Source organism: Lissotriton helveticus, chromosome 3_1, assembly GCF_964261635.1.
Source record: "Lissotriton helveticus chromosome 3_1, aLisHel1.1, whole genome shotgun sequence".
NCBI classification, from domain to species: Eukaryota; Metazoa; Chordata; class Amphibia; order Caudata; family Salamandridae; genus Lissotriton; species Lissotriton helveticus.
In genome coordinates, this window is record NC_136061.1 from 640,505,967 (window position 1) to 640,516,371 (window position 10,405).

Here is a 10,405-nt window from a genome sequence, read left to right on the forward strand (position 1 = left end):
CTTGATAGTGGTTGTTTGGTCTAACTTCCATCAGCGTTTTGGCGATCATTTCTTGGTCATATAATTTAAATGTGTCCCATTTAGCATTGTTTTTTGTTTGGAGACCCTCCGTTGACATGTTGGCCTCATTTTTCAGTGGGGGAAGGGTCGTAAGGTTAGCTGCAGCATTTGTGAGTTCGATGTCTAGCATTTTTGATTTTTCGGCGAAAAATGCGGAGAATTCTTCGCAGTTTATGGGAGTATTTGTGTTCTCTTGAACCGTTTTGGCTAGTTTGTTTGACTGTTGTTTTAAGATCTGGAAGAGTTTACGAGGTCTGTTTCTGGCATTATCCAGTTCAGCTCTGAAAAATTCTTTTTTGGAGTCGATAATCTTTTTGTTGTATTCTTTTCTTGTTTTTCTGAGAGCTTTCAGCTCAGGGGATGAGGGATGTTGTCTCCATTTTCTTTCTGCCATTCTCAGTTTGCGCTTGTCCTCGTTCAGAGACTCATTAAACCAAGGATTTTTTGGCTTCTCTGAGACTTTTTTCAGTTTTTGGGGCATGATGTCGTTGACGATATTTCCGATTGAGGTTATGTAGTGATCCGTCAGCTCATTGACATTTTGCTTATTGTTGGGTGGCTTCAGGTCTTTCTCACACCTTTCCACCAGTAGATCCATATTGGCTTCTTTTGTGTCTCTGACCAATTTCTTGAGCTTGCGTGGTTGCATGGTCTTTCCCTTTTTCATTGTCGGTATCGCGAATGTTATGATGTGATGGTCCGACCAATCACAAGGGTCTATGGCGAGGACTGCTGTCTCTGAATTTCTTGAAATGATCCAGTCTAAGGTTGCTCCTTGTTTGTGCGTGGGTTGATTGCATGCTTGAGTAAGTTTTAGGTCATTGAGGAAGTCTTTAAGCGAGTTAACCAGTTTGTCATTGCCGTCGTCCCAGTGGAGGTTAAAGTCGCCTAAGAATATGTTAATAGCATCGGAGTTAGAGTTGGTTGTTATGATCTCTATCAGTTGCTCTGTAAATTTTGCGTTCTCTCCTGGTGGGTGGTAGAATGCATGCAAGTTGCAGCTTTGATTGTTTGGCGTTCTCACATTGACACCAAGGTATTCACAGGATTCTAAGGGGTCAGATTGGAATTGGCAGATCTCAATCTCTGAGCGGTGAATGCAAGCTATACCTCCTCCTACATTCCTTGGTCTGTCTAACCTGACAATGTTATATTGTGGTGGTATTAATAGATCCATGGTAGGCGACGATGATTCATTGAGCCATGTTTCGGTGAGGATGGCCAGGTCAATTTCCTTGTTAATGATGAGGGCGGCTATGTCTGATGCATGTTTGGTTGCAGATCGACAGTTAAGTAGTAGGCACTTCAGGGGATTCTGTGATTTAACAAGTTCTCCATTATTAGATTCGGCTGACGATAGCTGAATGTGTTGTAGGTTTTGGTGAATTGCTTTCCTGTCATTCTTTCTAGACGTTCTATTAGGGTCAATAGGTACTGTTTTGATATTCTCCTCTCTGTCGGGGGCAGTTTGTTCATAAGATTGGAGTAAGGCCAGAGCTTCTTCATTTGACAAGGGCTTGGTCCTGTTAGGTCTGTTGGGTCTGAGTACCAGATTCTGGATGTGTGAGACCTTGGTGTGTGTACTTATCACCATCTCCCAGATTTTTCCAATTGTCTGTGATATTTTCTTCGAGTTTTGTGCCAGGTTTCCTACAAGTTTCTGGAGCTCCTTGACTTCTTTCTGTGTTCGGGTTGGTTTCTTGTGTAAGAGAGATCTGGCTGGAAGTGTATTGCAATTTACTCTACTCCGTGATAGACCTGATCTCGTTACCAATCCTCTTTTCTTGTTATCATTAGTTTGGTTGAGCTTTTTGGCCCTATTGGCGGTATCCCCATTACTTCCTATGTTATGGTATGTAAGGGGCCTTTTTGAGGGTCGGGCTCTATGGACCTCAAGTCTCGCATTCGAGGGAGGGTGAGGAAGGTCGATATGGTTCACCTTGTTTATTCCGTTAACTTCGTGGAGGGACTCTATTAGAGCTGGGGTGCACTCTTCAGCCACGGTGGAGTTGAGCGTTGGCGGCAGCTGCACTTTCCTTGGTGCTTGGTTGTTCTCTTTGATTCCAAGGATATTAGATATCTCTATCCTATCTATCTCATATTCTGGTGTTACCATCCCGTTTTCAGTTGAATCCCCAATGTTAGATGTTTGGTTGCTCTGGCTGTCCGTTTGATAGGAGTCTCTAGTGTTGGTGTCGTTGTTTTCAAGAGTAACATCTAGTGGAGTCATGTTTTGTTGGGAGCTTGTTCCTTCAATGTATTTCTTTAAGTTTTGGAAAGTTGTCTCAAATTTCTCAAGTTCGCTGTTGGTCGCTTGTATCAGTACTATTCCCGTTCTATACATGGTAATGCATACTTCTGCCTTACTTCTTTTAGTTAAAGACGTCGTTATTTTTGTCCCATAAGGTATGTTTTTTATAGTTTTAGTGAACAGCATTTTAGATAGGGCGTTGCGCCATTTAGCTGTTTTGACTGTGTAGAATATAAGGTCATTTATCATGATGCCTTTAAATCTATCAAAGTATGGGTCAGAGAACAGCATGTCCGGGTTTTTTCTCAGAGTATTGTGTTTGAATTTCTTGGCAGCATTCTTGGATAAGAATGAAGGATATTCTATGCTTTTTGCATTAATTTTAAGGTGGAGCAGCCTGCTGAAAATACCTTTTTGCCTCCAGCTTTTTCAATTCCCTGTCTGCTTGGGCAGTAGGGAGAGCTCCAGTGGAGAGCTTTAAGAGCAGAAAGCACGGGCGACCCAAAATTCAGATAATGGGGGAACAGAAAGAAAACTTTGGTTACGAGGTTACATGCCTATACGCCCTGGCTATTATCCTACTTTCTACTGGTGAAGAAGATGATTTGTCCCAAACAGCCATGACAGGATCTAACAAAACCCCATTAAAATACAAAAGTGATTCTGCTGTCTGCTGAATGAGTGAAGTACCTCTCTGCAATTGCTTGCGTTTGCTTCTACAGAGTGTACCAATACCTGCAAGATCTTCAAGAACACTGCATGGTTTGAGGCCACTTCGGGATGGAGAAGACATGACAGGTTCAGCATTTCTAGTTGAAAGGATGTATTGACACTACTATCGTCACCCGATCTCTAAAATGATCTGGAGTGAATGGCAAATACTGAGTCACATTCACATTGTCATCTGTTGTGAGCTCATCTAGAGGCACCGAGCCGCTGCGGACCAGGTCATGAATAGTGTTCGCGGAGCTAGAGTCAAGTGTCTGCTTCTCCCTCCATAGCTGCTCCTCCAGCAAATGCTAAGTTTCCTTCCTGGATCAGGACAGGGTGCCTTTGGCTGAGGGAGAAGTTTGTCTCAAAGAGGCACCAGAGCCTTTGGATTCAGTGCCAGTAATGGGGGCATAGATGTCGGAGAAGCAAGTGCCAGCAGCGGCATCAGATATGTGCATAGAGGTACTACAGCCAAAGGCTATGGCACAGGTGATAAATGCTGAGTCAGAAATGGGGCAAATTGAGCTGAAGAAAACCCCACCTGTGGTAATCCAAAGAGCCCCCCAACCAGTCACATGGGTCCTCCATGACCTACAAGAAAGGGCAAGGCACACACAACTCTTTCAATGAAACAGGTGTCCCTTCAAGTCTTGAGTGGTCAGTACAGAAGGTAAAAGGGGTGAGCTGAGGTGATGCTAGCACTTTGTTACACCTGTACTTCTTCCTACATTTCCTCTATACAGGTGAGTTGCCAGCTGGTACTGGTATCTTGTAGCATTTTTCCACGTTTCCACTTTTGTCAGGAGGCAATTGAAAGAAGCTTCAAGGCTTGTGCTCTCTCAATACTCACTGCACAGGTAGCAGTGAGGCACAACCGCTGCAGAGAAGAAGGAGTCTGTAGCAGGATGGATCTTGCCAGAATGTCTGTGACATGAAGGACAGCCTCAAGAGCTTCAATACCAGAGCTAAATACTGGAGTCACTAGAGTGTGGTAAGGCTTTGTCCTCCAAAACATACTTATGGAGGGAGGAATGCTCAACATCGCTGTGAAATGTAGGAGTGTTCTCTGTGAGAATGGCTCAACACCACAGTGCGAGAACTCTTTAGAAACCTAGTGACCAGACTGGCAATAAGATCTAATGTGAAGGTTTAACAAAGTCTCAAGCCAAAGTGACGATTGGTTTACCGGCTTGAACTCCAGGGTAGTGGAGGCCAATTACCTGACTGTGGATACTTTAATCTAAACAAGTCATTGGGTATCAAGTTAAAGCTGGCTATTTAGTCCTGTTTTTTCGCCCTCCCTTGAATTTAACTGCACACGTTGTTTAAGGCAGTGAGGTTCATGCAAGAGGGAACAGGACGATCATATAGCTCAGTTTCTCACAACTGAAGAGCAAGCCAGTAATACACCTAATTTCACGCTCCCCATATTTACCTATTGATTGTTTCTTAAAACTGTAAAGTCATCGAGAGGCTAGTGGTGAATGACTTGCCAGTTTAACGTGCCAATGCTACACATCTGTGGACGGGAATTCATTCCATGTGTCTATATTATATTTTTTAAGTATGTAAGGTGCGTGTTTAGGGGCTAAGGGGGTGTTTTCTATGGTCTGATGTTCCGCAGACCACATGGGTGGGTAATTCACAGTACCTAGAGCTTATACACTGTGACTTTGAAATGTACATTGCTTGCTGGGCCCGGCCCATCTGGTACTTTGTAAAATCAATACACTCTGTTGTTAAAAAAAACAACAAAAAAACTGGAAAGTCTCTTGCAGTAGAATCTCTCCTGTGCCGTGCATATACGCTAGCCAGGTTTTCTGAAACCATGCCCCGATATGAGCATACACAGCGCATATATGAAGTGGATGCTATCCCTTGGATCCTCAAATGAAAATTGCAAGTCAGCTGGTGCATTCTGCATGTAGCACTTTGCATATTTGCTGCTCAAATTGTTGAAGCATAGACGGCCCGAGATCAAGATGTGGTGAAACAGTTGAAAAAAACAAGCAAAAAAACACAGGAAAATGTAGGGTGAAGGCCCCACTGTACATAATGACTGAGCATGTGTGCAGGACGTCCTTGGCTACCCAGATCAACAGAAACAAGCATTTGCAATGCAATCAGTCTCACCTTTAGGACCTTATTTGTATTAGCTATTTAGCACATTAGCCTGAGTGCTGAAACATCTACTGTTCTTTAACATGGAGGGAAAGTAAGCACCAAACTGTGGAACACGCCAGGTATGGAAACACATGGAGAGAAATATTGCCTATCAGCGGGAAATTGTATTGTCCAAAGCTCTGTTTTTAATATAAAATCAGACCCTTCAGTGGTCATATCACTGGAAATACGAGATTAAAAAAAATATAAGGCTGAACCTAAAAAGGAAAGATGAGGGTGTATACCAGCGATGAGAAAGGTGGCATGGCCATATATTCATATGCACACAGTCACTGTACTTCCTACTCAAAATAATAAACATATATTGCTTTGAGAAGCACTTTCTGGTCTCTACACTAGGGCCCTCATTTTGAGTTGTACGAGACTGCACACAAAATGAATGTCACCGTGAGGCAACAACCAGCCACTAACATGCAATTACAAGTTAAACGTCACTCCCCAAAATTGGGAATAACTGTTCGGGTGGAATTCTACATGGTTTTCCATGTTCTGGGGTATTAAATATCACTGTTCTGAGCAGGTGGTAAATGTGAGCTTGGGGGCATGTGCTTGGCAGTTTGGGTGGAAGGAAGGGGGCTGGGAAGCTGGGGGAGGGAAGGGCAAAAAGGTGCTCTCCTTTAATGGAAATGACCAGTCAGGTGAGGGGGGCTAGAATGAAGAATCTTGCCTGGTGTTGCCGCCAAACCCTCACGCAATTTTATTGGTGGGAATTACCGACCAGCAAAATCTGATAGTTGTTTCCGTAAACAGTAAACCCTTAGAAAATCTCAGGCAGAGTTGCGTCACATGGGAATACCGCTCAATACTCTTAATGATCTAGGTTGCAAATTTAAAATTTAAAGTAAAAAAAAGCCACACCAAAACATGAGTAACATAATTCTAAATGTTACGCAATTAGTAATTCATTTGAAAGATTGTTTTCATTTTTCATTTTCATTTTTCAAGTAATACATTTTCTTTTTTTTACAAAGGATTCACTCATGCAGTATGGCCCGCTCATCCTACTTCCATCCACAATATAGCATTTACCACATGCTGTTATATACCCTAACTCAAGCACCTTAACCCTAATGCCATCACATACACCTTGTCCATCTCTTAACCTAATCCCAACGCTATGCCAATGCATCACTTTAACCCTGGTCCTAGCTTTAATACTGTGCATAACCCATAGCCCTCTTTTTTTTAATGGGGTTTTCTGCGTATTCATATTTTCCCTGATTCCAGGGACACATCCACTGATACATATCACCTGCTTTGAGCAGGAGGTTTATATTGCTGGGGCTGGTGCTTGTCACGGAGGAGCTGGGCAGGGGTGCAGAGGGTGTTTAAGATTAGGGGAGGTTTTGGCCTCTGAGTGTTGGCTCCACTGCTCCACCACAGTGCTGATGGAGCGGACAGCAGAGTTGGCCGTGCCAATGCCCGAAGTCCCTGCCCCTCTCTACCTTTAGGATTCCTATGCGGAGATACACTCCTGGTAAAACCAGGAATCGTATTCCTGCACCTGGTAATCCTGAGTGAGGGAACACCAGGCCACTCAGAATTGGCCTGGATTGTAAACCCTTAGGTTTTACCTCTCCAGCCAAATCCTAATAAACGCCTTAGTTGAAATTTACTTTTAAGTACATTCAGAATTTCAAAATGTACAGAATATTATTGCGAGCAGGGAGAGGGGATGGCTTTGTCCAGTGAACTGCCTAACAAGCACTAAGCCCCCCCCCCACTAAAATAAATAAATAAATAAACTAAAAGCTTTAGAGTTAACCGAATTTAAATATCCACCGTGTAAAGAGAGCAGATATTATGTGACACATGGTGGCACCAAGTGAGATGGAAGGTCTGCAAATTGTTTGAGGGCTTCTTCTACAAGCTTGATTTATGCACTGTAGCTGTTTATTAATGCTCTAAATACAATGAAGATCTATTTTCAGGTAAGCGATTGCAAAGTAAACCATGTAGCGCCTGTAGTATTTGAACAGGGTAGGAAACTGGCAGACTGGATGGTGTATACATCTTCACTTACCACGTCATTTTAATTTTTTTTTTAGTAATCTAATTCCTGTCAGGGGATAGTTGTGCATAACATGCAATTCATAGGGCTAGTCAGTGAAACTGACTCTCACCCTAATCCCTATGTGTTCGATCCATTGGGTACCACTGCACCGAGTAACATCATCAATGTTATTTCAAATGCCCTGAAACCACAAAACTGTTAGATTTATATACCAGAGCTTCAATAATTAAAAAAATTTACATTTTTAATGAATGAATGAATTAGTTGAATTACTTTACTCCCCTTCTTTGTCATTTCAACTTTGGAAATTTAAAAAATACGGCCTTACTTGATCTCAAGAGTGTGCTAGGAGAGTAAGGAAGAAACCTATCCTGGTAGTACATTGGGCATAATCTGTAGAAGGCTCTCTGAGCCAACGCCAGAGCCGTGAACAGCACGTGTTATGCTATTGGCAACGAGTGCAGCTGTCTGAGACATACATCAGCGCCTGGGTAGTCCAAGAACCAGACCCGCTGCCACATTTTGAGTAACCTGTAATAGAGTTAACATAACTTTAGGGAGACCCATACACAAGCTGTTAGAGTAATCAAGTCTGGACGTAATTAAGGCATATACCACTGATTTACGCGCCTGAAGAAAAAGAACATCCAGAAAATCTTTTCAGAGCTTTTAAAATTGAAAAACACAAGCCAGTAACTAACCAGCACTTGTTGCCGAAAAGCCAGCTCCTTGTCAAATTTAAAACTAGATTTCTAGGAGGAGATACTGAAGCGGGTGAAGTAGGCAAGTCTTCAGACCACCAATCAGAGATTTAAAAGTTGAAGAAACTCTATACGGCCAGAAAGCAGGTTCTCTGTTTTATCAAAGTTGCATTTAGGAAAACTATTATGCATCCATTCAATGATTTTTGTTAGACAACTTTACAATCTTAATTCACCAGTCAATGTTCTGTTTGGGTGTTTGTCTCTCCCACTCACCAGTGCCTTCACCTGAAGGCCCCATATCTGGAATCATCAACCCATGTTTATTCATAATTCTGCTGGATTATCGTTCATTTGAATTCCTGCTGCGCCCCATGTTTTGTGCTAGATTGAATTGAAATCCAGTGCACCATGCAACTCCTCTTCAATGTCATGATGCCCCTTCCCTCTGATTTCTATCACATAACTCTACAACGACTTCAGCATCCGTTAAAACCTAACCAGAGTAATTCCAGATCCCTCTGAAGGTATACATTCTGGCAACAAGAGAAACTTTTTTCCAAGCCCTCTACAGAAACAAACTTTAAAGTCTGTGCCTTTATCTCAAAAACACTTGTTAATCAGTATATTCATTGATCAGCAAAGCAGACAAAAACGAATAAAATGTGCCTTACCATACTTCAGGTCCTGAGAGTACAAGTCGTTTGCATTTACAGAATGCATTTCTGTCACACAACAGTCGCTGCTGGTTGCCGGAATAATGACATTGGAGATGGTGGCATTGTGGTGAGCAGGCCGCTCGGGGCAGGGACAACCCGTCTGGCTGATACCACACCGATGGCTCCATTCCCCAGCATGCATGCACTCTTCGAACCATCGACACAACACACTACAGGCAAATTGGCTTGAGTTATCGTTATTGACCAGCAAGACCTCCACAAACTGCGAGTCCAGGGTCACCTCGGTCAAATGCTGGATGGAAACAAATTCCGCTGACAAGCATAGTCTCAAGAAGTTCTTATCGAAGTGCAAAAAGGTGAAGGTGGTGCTGCTTTGACAGAGCTCCAGCCCGTCCTCCTCTCCCTCCTCAGGATGGCTGCAGGTGTGGTTCGGCAGGTAATGGTCCAGTGGCTGTACCATGGGGGAAAGATGGGTGCACACGTGTTCGTCTTGGTTGAACTTGAGATACAGAGAGTACTTGGTTGGGTCTGGGTTTTCCAGAGTCCAGGAGCAACTTGAAGAGATGATGGGGAACAGGTCTTTAAGAGAGAAAGATCCGTATAGAACCCCGGACGCCAGTGCTGAACATGTACCCGGTGTGGGATCAAATCCCGATGTTGACAAGACAACAGACGATATCACAGACAGTAAGAGATGACAGGCAGTGTTCATCCTACGTCATGTGCCCTGCAAAAAACAAAAGGACAGGAAAGGTGACGGAGAAGCATAAAATACAAGGCAGATCAAGATGACAGAAGAGAATGACAGAGAACCGGAATGACACAAATAGAAGTGAGAGCAAATGCTAGAAATGGGAGTCACGGCCAGGGAAATAGTGAGAGAGAAGAGCAAGAGAAGGATAAAAATGAAATACAGTTAAATACATGAGCATGAGAAAAAATAGAGTGGAACAGGGAAAAGAAAACAGAAGGGGAGAGAAAGGTCGAATGTCAATATAGGGTACTATAAGTGCCACATAAAATTTATATCATCACTTTACTGAGCTCCCGTAGTTAACATTACAGAAGGCATTTTACGTTTCCTGAGGTAGCAACAAATAAATGGGAAACCACTCGTAAAATCTTTTTGATATTTTCCAAAAAAAATCTGGAACACGTTAGCTGCTGCAGTTAGTTATAGTTTACATATGCTGTTTTTCCGTAACGCAAAACCATTGTTACATAATTTGTCTACTGAAATTTTGCTTTTGAACACAAAAGGTCATGCAGCTTTAGACATTTCATATTTCATGTTTTGGGTGTTGCACATTTACTATGGTACTACTTGTTTTGTGCCCCGCCCCCATGTACATTTCCAAAGAAGACTGTGATGTGACTTTGTGTTCGATGGAAAAAAAAGGACACAATCAATAATAATTTTATGTAAGAGAGAACTTTTCCGAGGACAAAGTACCCCTAATTGTGTCTTGTTTGCTGTATTCGTTTCTGTTGACTCTGTGCATGTTATCAGTGCCAACCAGTGCTATAGTGCTTATGTTTTCTCCTTTAAACATGGCAAAATTGACATAGATCTAACGGTCACATTTAATTTACTGTAAGGTCCTAGTACATGGTACTGACCTGCATCCAGGGCCTGTAAATTAAAAGCTACTAGTGGGCCTGCATTAGTCATTCTGCCACCCACGGAAGTCGAACTTTAAAAACATGTCTAAAGTCTGCCACTGCAGTTTGTATTGCAATTTTAAAATTGCAATTTAGACCCGTCAAAATAAACCTTTTGACAGGCCTAAACCTTCCCTTTTTT

The 10,405-nt window shown here is 42.6% G+C and overlaps 1 protein-coding gene across 1 annotated transcript in view; it reads right to left on the bottom strand.

The window, feature by feature from the left end:
- ADGRB2 (adhesion G protein-coupled receptor B2) overlaps window positions 1-9,313 on the bottom strand; it is a 1,067,283-nt gene extending 1,057,970 nt beyond the window's left edge. The window contains exon 1 of the mRNA XM_078680649.1: window positions 8,596-9,313. Within this exon, the coding sequence (XP_078536775.1) occupies window positions 8,596-9,313 (718 nt within the window). The remainder of the gene's footprint in view (window positions 1-8,595) is intronic.
- Between the last annotated feature and the right edge of the window lie 1,092 nt (window positions 9,314-10,405).